This window comes from Diuraphis noxia, unplaced genomic scaffold, assembly GCF_037042655.1.
Source record: "Diuraphis noxia isolate RWA-SAM2 unplaced genomic scaffold, SU_Dnox_SAM2 contig0001, whole genome shotgun sequence".
Taxonomy (NCBI): Eukaryota; Metazoa; Arthropoda; class Insecta; order Hemiptera; family Aphididae; genus Diuraphis; species Diuraphis noxia.
Genome location: NW_028301711.1, coordinates 65,027,304 through 65,036,480, shown reverse-complemented (window position 1 = coordinate 65,036,480; position 9,177 = coordinate 65,027,304). Strand labels below are relative to the sequence as shown.

General features: G+C 27.0%; 1 protein-coding gene across 1 annotated transcript; it reads right to left on the bottom strand.

The window, feature by feature from the left end:
- Positions 1 to 575: 575 nt before the first annotated feature.
- Positions 576 to 3,707, bottom strand: LOC149061304 (ubiquitin carboxyl-terminal hydrolase 48-like). Its single transcript, XM_089214932.1, has 3 exons — positions 3,164 to 3,707; positions 2,458 to 3,016; positions 576 to 2,388 (listed from the first exon to the last, which is right to left on the bottom strand). The coding sequence occupies exons 1-3, from the start codon at positions 3,705 to 3,707 to the stop codon at positions 576 to 578; spliced, it is 2,916 nt and encodes a 971-aa protein (XP_089071058.1).
- Between the last annotated feature and the right edge of the window lie 5,470 nt (positions 3,708 to 9,177).

Here is a 9,177-nt window from a genome sequence, read left to right as displayed (position 1 = left end):
ATAAATTTTAAGGAAAAATGACATTGTTTGATAAATGTAAATGTCATCAATGGTGTTTAAAAGTGTTTATTTGAGTAGAATGCGTGCTATGATTATTTGATAGACAATATATAAAGTTGAGCTTAAATACACCATATTAAAATATTCAAGAAATTTTCATTTTTAAAAAAATATCTGCATTCTTAAATTGTATATAAAATTGAAAAAATCATGCGAAATACATAAATTTTATATTTAAAAAAAAAATTGTTTTGATAGATACTAAAAAAAATTTTAAAAATAGAAATCCACATTAAAGTAAATTAAAAATTATCAACTTTATAATTTCGTTAATAATTAAATAAATATAAACATAAATTAACACTTTAATAAACTAACTTATAAATGACAACAAATTGAATAAAACATAAGAAATATTTTGTACAATTATTAACACAATTTTTAAACTTATAAAACTCAAATAAATAAAAACAAAGTAAAATATAAGTATAAATTAATTTAATTATTTCAGCCATTTCAACTCATGAGATCGGTATCTTTTTAAATTCAGTCTCTTCTGCATTAACGACTTGTTGTTAATGTTGTATTATGAGGTTTTCATCAAATCTGGCAAGTATCACTGAATCAGGAAGGATATTAAGGTCTTCCATGGTTGCTTCATTGTTCAGCAACTCAACACCTTCTGAAGTTTCTAAATATTGATTCCTGGGCTTAACATGAAATATTTCCATGATTTTTAATTTTAGATGAAGCAAGGTTGTGTGGGAAGAAATTACAACGGATTCAACATTTGACATTAGTTTTCGTTTATTCCATCTGGCTCCGTGATGAGTTGCATAATTGTCTTTGTTGTTGAATGAAGTAGAGGCTACTTCTGAGCCACTTGTGCCATTCACAAGTACGGTAGCGTCTCGTTTTAATTTCTTTGAAAAGTTGCCATACATGCAACTTTGATCTTCGACATCGTACACTTTAATGAATACTTTCGCATTAAAATATTTATTGCAATGTATACCTTCACCGAGTGTACATGTCTGGCATACTTTTGGAATCGACTTTCGAAGATTTCCGTTTTCATCAAAATACACAAATATTCCACAATCAGGTTGATAATAATCTATCAGACTTAACCATTCATTTTTAGTTATTATCACTGATGCGCATTCATCTGTTGAGAAAAAATTAGACTTAGGCTCAAATAGTAATTCACTGTGATCTTTACAAAGGAGTGATTTGTTTATTAATTTGGGCTTGGGTGCTTCGGCCCAGGAAAACGCTATAAATCTTCGCCAAGATTCAAGAAAGTCTCTGGGAATGCAAAAGTATAGACGATTTTCAATCGTTTCATAGTCCATTCTTAAATTATTATACACCAAATTCTTTAAAAATGTTTTCTGTAAATCACCTTCCATAGAATGTATAATTTTTTGGAGGTATACATTTTTATAATGTGTTTTGCACAGACTACATGGTTTGGCGTTTTTACCAAAAAGTTGTGCTTTAGGAAAATAAAGTTTTAATATATTTTTAATTTCTTCTGGGACTAACCTCATCGTCTCTTTAGCTATACTCAAATTACCATGTGGGCATGTTATATCCTCATTTAATGTCCACGGCTTATAATGTTCATCAATATAAATATCTTCCAAATTGTTAATGCTATTCATTTCGGAATCCGGTTTGAGCATTATGAAAGTGCGTTTATTTTCTAATATTTCCAAGTAATCGTTCATACCTTCCTCAGAATCGACCCCATTAATATTGTTATCAAGTTCAAATAATTTTATTTTCTCGTCATCCTTTTCACTATCAATTTCTATTAAATCCTCGTGGACCATGGTATTGTCTAAAACTCCTATTAATGATACACAAGAGGAAATTAGTTCTTCGTGGTCCATTGGCAATGTTGAATTAGGCAGTATATCATTAAATTTAAGGAAACGATGAAACATCTTCAAATATTTTGTCTGCCAACATTCAAACGATTCTATTCCTAACCAATATGTCTGCACGTCATTTTTATCATCTGAATTATTCTTTGTGGAGTCACATTCTGAAATATCTGATATTATTCGTCTATGTTCATTGGTCAAGTCACTCATACATAGTATGGCATATCTATTTATAACACATGGCTCACACAATGACGATTTTAACCTAAGTCTTGGACCTCCTTGGTATAAACTATACAGTTTATCAGCCAGTTCTGTTCCGATGTATTTGGTTAAGTATAATACATTAGGATTCAGTTTGTTATGCGAACACACTATCGATTTGTTGTTTATTTCATCGATTTTCTCATTAGGGCTTGCTTCTGTCAATGACATTATCCAATTTAACGAAATAGCATCGCCATCGTCGTTGAGTACTTTAGTAGATTTTATTTCGCTTATCAAATTTGATAAAAATAACTCATTTTTTTGATTTTTAATTTCAATTCTTGATCTATTTTCATACATTTTGTTGTAGGTGTTAACACATTTAGTCAGCCGTGGTGATAATGTAATGTTTGTTGATTCTGTTTTTAGCTTCATTACTGTAGAAGCCCTTACATAAACTAGCATGTAAGCATCAGTTGTTTTGTACTCGTCCTTTAGAATGTTGATATGTTTGTTTGATGTTAATCCCTTAAATGTTTTTTCATTGTTTGAATAGTAAGTATTCAACATTTTCACGTTTGCATCGTCCATTTCATACCATTTTTCTGTTTTGAGATCTTTAATGTGTGTAATGTAATGACCAGCATTTGTACTTTGGCCTTTGTGTATCAGAACTCCATATAAATTATATACGTGTTTTCCTTTTGACGATTCAAGGGGTAAATCTAAATAATTTTCCATATCTATAGTATATGGACATCTTATTTCTGTGTTTAATTTTGTTGCCCTCTTCAAATTGCCATCATACACATAGCGTATGAGTTTCAGATGTATTAGATGAGGTAATGAAGTTAATACAATTTGACGATCAGCGTTTTGTTTGCTATCACATTGGGTACAAAAATATTTTTCGTTTTCTGACATTTTTTCTTTTTTAAAATATTCTTTTAAACTGTCAATTAAGGTTCTATGGCCTTCAATGTTTAAATATATTTCCCTAAATTCTGAAGAAGTTGCTGATTCGGTTTTACATGTTAAACATTTAATTATACTCTTATATTTACCTTGAAAATTGTCTCTTACCATTTTTCCAATAGACTCATTTGATTGTGAATTTAGCTGATCTTCGAATAATGTTAATAAACAATTTTGAAACTCTTCTGAATCCCCTTCAACATTAACATCAATATTGAGACTCCTTACGAATAATTGAGGACTTATTACTGACTGATTGCCAAACTCCATTAAAGCAAATATGAATTGGAGAAGATTTAGTTCATTCCAAGACTGAGAAACGTCTTCAATGGTATTACAGTGGGTTTTATATTCATCTTTATCATCTTTGGGATTCCAATTTAATATTGCGTTTTTAATATTTGTATTGTGAAACCATAGTTGGAGTACACTGTTAATATAACAGGTCTTTCCTAAATTTTTTAATCCAACAAAAGTATTTGCTTGTCGAAACTTCAGTTCTGGCTCTACATTCACAATTAACTCGTGAATGATAGATAGACAATACGGATTGTCACAATCTTGATTTTCACATTTTGGTTCACACTTAGGATAACCTATCTTATAAGTTTCCAAAACATTTGTCATGTCCATCTCTTCAGGGAGAATGTTTGCAGATTCCAAAGCTTAATCTTTTTTTCAATTTTATACCAAAAATTAGATTTAATAAATTATCTGTTTTTAAATGGATTGTGATTGTTTGTAGTTCAGCATTTAACGGTGTTTTTCTGAAACAATAAAAAAAAAAATTAATGAACATAGAAAATAGGTATTTTAATAATTGTTATGAATAAGAATTTTGAAACATAGGAAGTAAGAAAGAATGGTATAGTTAGTAAACAATTAGAAATTTAGTATTTGTAAAACAAATAGAATTAAGAAACTATTTGATTATTGTAAAATAGTATAAACAGGTACAATCCCGAAACTGCGTATAAGAACTTTTTATATAGGAGGGATTGTCCTAGATAAGTTTAGATAAGGAACATGAAGATGTAAAGATAGGGAGTGGAGAATGGACAGTGCCATTGTCTGCATATGTTAACTCAATAAACCTTATAACTGAACAGAGACGTGTGTTTCTTAATTTATTTACTTAATCTACATTGAAAATCTACAAGTACGAGGCTACGGTCAACAGATTTGTAACATAATTATCAAAATTAAAAAATATTGAAATACTACAACATTAAAAACATTAGAAAAATGTTTTGGTTATTACTAGTTATTTAATTTTAATTTATAAAATGAATATTACCAATATTTATGCAGACCAATTAAGTCGCTTAACATAAAATCAATATCAAAATTATTCTGATATGAATAAAAATTGACATTCGATCATTTATAATAATTAGACTGTTTCTCACTGAAATAATAAAGCTCGTAACTAAAATGTATAGGTTTGAATATTGGTATCATTTAATTAATTAACTGAAATAATAATTGAGAATAATACTTCTATAAATATAAATTTTAAATGTTAATTAAAATGTTTAAACCTAATATCAATATTAGATACAGTGTTAAAGAATTAAAGCTGTCCTGAAACAGTTTAAATATAACAAGTAGGTACCTATTATTAATAAACTCATTTATGATTTTAAAATGTGAAAAACAGGCCCAGATTAAGCCGGCGGGCTAGTGGGCAAAACCCGGTGGGCCGTTAACAATTCGAAAGATTTGGGCTGGTTTGATGATATTTTGAATCAGTGGAAATATCTTATCCATAGTTTATTTTACTTCAAAAGACAATAATATGTTTCTAAAATGTAATCTATAATAAAAATCGTGTTAAGTAAAAAAAATTGTTTAGGAACTTGGGCCGGTCTAGGTGGACAGGCCCGGTAGGTAAGTAATTTTTCCCAATCCGGCGCTGATATAAAAGACATAGTTGATGAAATAATTATTGATTATATTCTCAATTAGCTGTTCTGACTAGCAATACCCGTGCCAAAAATTATTTCAATAAAAATATAGGTATACAGGGTGTCCGAAAGAGATCTGACATTCTGACAAATGAAATAACTTGTTCTAATCAATATTTTTAAAAAATTTCTTTTAAATATAATCCATAGACACTTGCGCTACATTTTTAGAATACATTTTTTATTTTTTAATACTGAAAATAAAAATTGATAAATTTTTTTTTGAAATATTCAATATAGCCAATTTGTAAATTTTGTTTTCAGAAAAATGTATGTGGTAAAAACACTTATTTAAGTCAAAAGGCTGATTTTTTACAAGTTTTTTAAATATCAATATTTTCGTTAGGTGAATTATAGTAATTTATAGTTTATACATCACACATATTATTAAAATAAATACAATAAAAAATAATTAGATTTTAACATGCACTTATTTAAAAATGTTCTTATAAAATATTTAAAAAAAAAAATTATTATTATTTGAAATTACAAGGTTTCTAACATAAACTAGACCGTAATTTACTTAACGAAAATATAGATATTTAAAAAATTTTTAAAAAATCAGCCATTTGACTTAAATAAGTGTTTTTATCATATACATTTTTCTAAAAATCAGATTTACAAATTGGCTATATTGAATATTTCAAAAACATTTTTTATCAATTTTTAAGTTTTTTATTTTCAGTATTAAAAAATAAAAAAAGTATTCTAAACATGTAGCGCAAGTGTCTATGAATTATATTTAAAAGAATTTTTTTTTAACTATTTATTAGAACAAAAGTTATTTCATTTGTCAGAATATCAGATCTCTGTGGGACACCCTGTATATATTATATTGTTATAAAATGTATACCTATGCCATATTTTTGAAGTAGAATAAGTTGCCGTCGTATATTTTTGTGTTTTTTTCTACGTAAAAAGAAAAAATTGGTAACCATGTTTGAGTGTTTAGCACAGGGACTGTAACCGGACCGAAAATAACCGGTTATAGAACCGGGAACCTTGTGTTAATTATTAACCGTAACTTAACCAAAACCACTATTTTCAAATGTTTAAATAACCAAACCAAAACCCGAACCTAATTTTTAAAGTTCAATTTTTTCGGTTTTTAAAGGTTTTTGTCGGTTATAACTTTCTTATTTATAAGTAAATTTAAAAAAAAAAAATATACTATTTTTCTACGCTTTCAAAATTATTTATTATTTAATTAATATTTTATACTTTTCAAGAATATTTTATATTATGCAATGGAAAATCCGTAGTATACAATCCAGTCTAATTATTAAATTATTAATATAATAATATATATACTTTACTTTAACTTTATTAATAATTTGATAATAATTGATTGTAGTTTGTACTGTTTGTAGACTATAATATAGCTGAGCGATACTGAGTACTATCAAAAAATATTTAAACGAAATTATTGAGAGTTGAAAATATTTTTTGTTTTCTTGTTATAATAAGAAATTGATAACAATAATTGTTAATTAAGGTGAAATGTAAATAAAAAAGCATAAGTTAATTAGTTGTAATTTTAAATTGGAATGTAATGTTACCATACGGTTTTTGATTGTTAAAAGAGCTGCTGTCTATCCCTAGACTTGGTTGAAAACTATCAGATTTATCTGTATCTATATATAATATATATATATATATATATATATATATATATATATATTATATTGGTTGTATTAGTATACGGTTCTATAATCGCATAAAGTTTAAAATATTTTTTTTTTTTGTAACAGGTTAAAACTGGTATAAACCGCAACCGTAACCGCAACCTCAATTTCATATTTTTAAAATTTATAATTTAAAACCGAAACTTTAACAATATTATTTTGAAAAACCAAAACGAAACAGAAACCGAAAAAAACATAAAGGTTACAATCCCTGGCTTTAGCACGTCAGACACCTCAAGTGAGAATTGATTTCCGTGTAACCGAATCACTTAACACTTAAGTAGACTATATCTATTACTCTCTACATCTCTTCTCTTCTTTAGCTTGTTTTCAGTGATCTTTAAGAGTTTAAAGATATTTTTTTTATTATTAATTATTTGTTATTTTATTTACTTTTGTTATAACTATAGTTATACCTACGTGTATTCTTATTTATTTCAACATCATATACATAACCATAAATCTTTATCTATTATCTAATCAATAGGTAATTAATAAACACTAAGTATTGTTTATATTTGAAAATTTCAATGATTTTCTTGCGCGCCTATATTAATACGTATACGATGGAAAAATAAGTAATTTTGATCATCTACAAAGGGAATTAATTAAAATAATAGATTTTTTATTATTATCAATCAAAACTAAATCTCAAAATCACATGAACTTTAAACCAAACGAAGAACGAAAATGGTGGATTTCTATAATGATGACATAAAGTGGCCAATATAAGTGTATGTAAGTTTTATATTAATTTAGAATATAATATTACTATTATAATTTATAACTAAAGGCAACCATTTAAACAAAATATTACATATATGTTATTACCTACCTACTTATTACAAAATAATACATATATGACTTTCAACTGTCGAGTTGAATTCCTTGTAATAGAATCACATCTTTCAAATAATCATTAAAAAAAATCTTTTCTTATTGTAGGTACATTTAAAGCATAGAGGAACCACAATTCAAAATCTCAAGTTCACATAAATTTTTTTATGAAGTTGTTCGTTTTTACTGTAACCTATAGGTACATACTGCGCTTAAATAAGTTATTACTTATTCCATTTTTTTAAAATATAAATCGATTTATCCTATATGAACTAATCATGTGATAGTTTATTGTGCCGTTACGTGGTGAGCAGCCCCGTACCATGCCGTAACAGTTTGAATAAGAAATAATGGATAAAATGATCCGAACAGTACAAAATATAGGTAGGTACTTTGAATTTTTCGGTATTATACAAAGATGTCCAAAACCAAAAATGTTCGCGGTGAAAATGTCCGAGGTGAAAATGTCCATGGTGAAATTTTCCAAAATCGAAAAATTGATTGATCGTTATATAGTAAAATGGGAACACTCTGTATCACATTAGTTATCCATTTCAAAAAAAACACCTTGTATGGCTGTATATATTCCATACTATGACTGTGAATACCTGAAGATATTTATAACTACCAACCTAATTTGTGATTAACATCATGTAACGGTTATTATACGATAAGATTATCGAGACAATTTTGTTACAACGTATTATACGTACTACGTAGGTTACACCAATTAATATATATATTTTTTTATATATTATTATATAGTCAATGTTGTAAATACGCATTTAGTTCTACTATTATGTAGGTATACTGCATGTGTATAATATTATATTTAACCTGTACATATTTTATCCTATTTTTGATTAAAATTAAAAAAAGTATGCGAGAGGAGTACAACAATAATGAAAAAAGTATTGACAACTTTTTAAAATGTTTATCATTGACGTTTATAAATTTTAATTAGGTAATATGTGTTTGTGTAAATTATATTATTTTTTTTTTGAAATTTTTACCGTTGACATTTTTTCCTCGGACATTTTTACCTAGATTCAAATTTTACACCTTTTTCTATTTTTTAAACATATTTGTAAATCATCGTTACAAAACTGATGGTGTCAATAAACATTTGAGTATATCATTAGTCTTGAAATTATAACACGTTGAAAATGTATATAACTGTTGTGTTTTTATTAATTAAATGTAATACATAAGTACTTAAAACGTATAATTTAAATATAATTATTTTGAATTCACAAATTAGTATTCAGTATCAGTCGTATGTGTATCAGAACTAAAATCAGAACCATCGTCGTCGCTGTTATTTATGAAGTCATTACTCAATAACGGATCATTGAGTTCATCAGCTTTTTTAAAAAACTCGTTAAAGCCCAATTTATGATAACGAAGACGTTTCATCAATATGGACTTTGCTATGTAATCGCCGAAAACTTTTTTTTTTTTACTGTATTGAGAAAGTGATGATTTCACATGTCGCCACATTATACCTACCTTCAAAGTTATTGGTTCCGGATTAAGAAATTGAATCGAGTGCGATTTACAGTGAAATGTTGAAACTTTCCTCTTCCAAAACAATCATAAGCCTAAAATTTTAGC

Excerpts from the sequence above, each read along its gene's own strand:
- LOC149061304 (XM_089214932.1), bottom strand. The coding sequence starts at position 3,707 with ATGGACATGACAAATGTTTTGGAAACTTATAAGATAGGTTATCCTAAG. Across the intron at positions 3,017-3,163 it reads GGTAAGAGACAATTTTCAAG|AAAACGAAAAATATTTTTGT; the intron begins GTAAATATAAGA and ends AAAAAATGTCAG. Across the intron at positions 2,389-2,457 it reads GTTAACACCTACAACAAAAT|CGAAATAAAATCTACTAAAG; the intron begins GTATGAAAATAG and ends AAATTTGATAAG.